Source organism: Echinops telfairi, unplaced genomic scaffold (assembly GCF_000313985.2).
Source record: "Echinops telfairi isolate 266 unplaced genomic scaffold, ASM31398v2 ScPeMD7_655;HRSCAF=1070, whole genome shotgun sequence".
In the NCBI taxonomy this organism is placed as follows: Eukaryota; Metazoa; Chordata; class Mammalia; order Afrosoricida; family Tenrecidae; genus Echinops; species Echinops telfairi.
The window spans coordinates 22,908,387-22,910,758 of NW_022104553.1; the positions used below are offsets into that span (position 1 = coordinate 22,908,387).

Consider the following 2,372-nt stretch of genomic DNA (forward strand, 5'->3'; position numbering starts at 1 on the left):
CAGTCCTGAAGGGGAAGAAGCTGAGCTTGCCCGCATAGCCGCCGCAGCCCCTCTCCCGGACTGGACCTCGGCCTGGAGAAGGCAGGGCAGCCGCCAGCTCGTCCGCCCACCCACCCACCGGGGTGACTTTTTAAAGAACCAGCCTCTCCCGGCGCCCATCCTCTCCTGCAGGGCTTCCAGGGGCAGGGCAGGTGAAGGACCCAGGTCTTGGAGCCGCCGTTTGTAGTTCTTTGCCTTCTGAGAAGAAAACAAGAGCCACAACACAATCTTTCCACGACTTAGGTTTTTTTGATTCCGACGACTCCTCTGGCGACCGCCTGGGCCCTGGTTTTTTATAAACGTTTCCCGCAGGATCCATGAGCCTGCACCCAGGCCAGAGGGCATCTTTTTCTCTTGACTGTCTTCCAGACTCCTCCCCCGCCCCCAGTGGGTGCCGAACACTCAGTCTACCCGCGCCCCAGTGTGGCCTCGCTGGCCGTGAGCACAGCCCTGGCCCAGGCCCCTCCTGGCTTGGGGACAGGGAGGAGTCTGGAGGCCCCGGAAGGGGCCCCGGCTTTTTCATAGTGATTTCGTTCAGAGTTTGGGCATGTGGGCCTCATCCTGATTTTTTTAATTTGGCATATTGGTGGGAGGGGAAGGCGCCAGCCCAGGATCACCACCACTGACACCAGGTTTTTGTACAAAGTTGACAATTGATTCTTTGTTCTCTTGAAATAAAACAGGAAAACAACGCCTCTCTTTCACTACACCTAGTCTGATCTCTTGGTGTTTCGGGAGGGGGGGTGGGGGGTATTAAAGACTGATCTCTGTGTCCGCCCCCCACCCCCCTTCCCAAATCTCACTGCCATCGAGTTGATTCTGACTCGTAGTGAGTCCAGGGCAGTGCTCCTGTGGGCTTCTGAGGCTGCGTGTCTTTCCCAGAGCAGACAGCCTCGTCTCTGTCAGAGCAGCTGGTGGGTTCAAACTGCTGACCTTGTGACTAGCAGCCCAACACGCAAACCACTATGTCACCAGGGTTCCTTGTCCCTGCAAAAATCAGGCGCTGTAAATCCTAACCTTTGGGCCTGTGGGTACAGCCGCATTAGGAACATGGGTTGCTGTGTGAGGCTGGATTGTCTAGAGAAACAAACTGGTGTCAGGGTGTCCCGGCCCAATCCAACTCAAGTCCAAGGCTGGCTGAGCGCTTTTTTAGACTCAAGTAGCTGCAGGCCTGTGAAGCAGAAAGCAAGGGGGATCACAGGCCACTGGGTGCAGAGGCCCATGAGTCTTAGGTCATTGTGGGCAGGATAGGACTCAGGGTCTGGAGCCCGTGGGGCCACCCCTGGAGGCAGACAGAATCCCAGCAAGGAGGGATGGCAATGCCAGAGTGAGAGAAGTTCCTAGAGTCTCATAAAAACACCCCCCACCCCCTAAACATCACCAGCCTGCCTGATAGATTGGACACCCCTACCCCTACCTCCACACAGTTGTCAGCAAGTCGCATAAAATCTAATCACCACAGGTGTCTTAGTCGTGTTAATGGGGCAGGGTTTGGAAGGGGTGTCCAAAGTCAATCTTTTACCTGCTATACGAGGCGCTGGGGCCCTGATGGCATAGTGGGGCTGCTTGTTAACCACAAGGGCATCAGTTCAAATTCGCCATCCCTTCCTCAGGAGAGCGATGAGGCTTTCTACTCTGTAAAGAGTTCTCTGGTCTGGGGAAGCCCTGTACAGGGGCAGTTCTACCCTGTCCTGTACAGGTTGCTGTCAGTGGGCATCAAGCTGATGGCAGGAGTTTTGGTTTGGTTTTGAAAGGAGCTGGGGGAAGAGACACCAGGCCACGCGCCCAGGAACCGAAGCTAAAGAGATACAGAGCCAACGAAGAGAGCGGAAGCCTTCCCCCAGCACAGGTGACTGGAATTCACACTTCCAGCCTCCTTAACAAGGACCCTGGTGGCATAGTGGGTTATGCTTTGGGCTGCTAGTCTCAGGGCCAGCAGTTCGAAGCCACTAGCTGTTTCTTGGGAAGAAGATGAGGCTTTCTACTCTAGAGATTGCCAGCCTTGGAGAAACGCACAGGGGCAGTTCAACTCTGTCCTCTAGGGTCACAATGAGTCCACTGGATGGCAATGAGTTTGAGAGCCTTCTCAACCGTGAGAGATGAGTTTTTTTGTTAGCCAGCGTGTGGTGGTTCTGTTAGAGCAGGACTGAGGGTGGGAGTTCTCCCCAGCCCCTCTTCTTTGCTTCTGCTTTCTCCCCATCAATCATCCTTGGGCAACCAGAAGTTGGGAAGACACGGGGATATGAGAGATTGAGTCCCCTAAGATGCTCAGCTGCTCCCTGGGGAGGAGACTGCAGAGACCCTCACAGAACTTTCCAGATTCTTGGGGTGGC

The 2,372-nt window shown here is 55.1% G+C and overlaps 1 protein-coding gene across 1 annotated transcript in view; it reads left to right on the forward strand.

Annotated features, from left to right (window-relative positions):
• The window catches only part of KDELR1 (KDEL endoplasmic reticulum protein retention receptor 1), a 17,811-nt gene extending 17,247 nt beyond the window's left edge, over positions 1 to 564 (forward strand). The window contains exon 4 of the mRNA XM_045292645.1: positions 409 to 564. Coding sequence (XP_045148580.1) covers positions 409 to 564 — 156 coding nt within the window. The remainder of the gene's footprint in view (positions 1 to 408) is intronic.
• Positions 565 to 2,372: the final 1,808 nt, after the last annotated feature.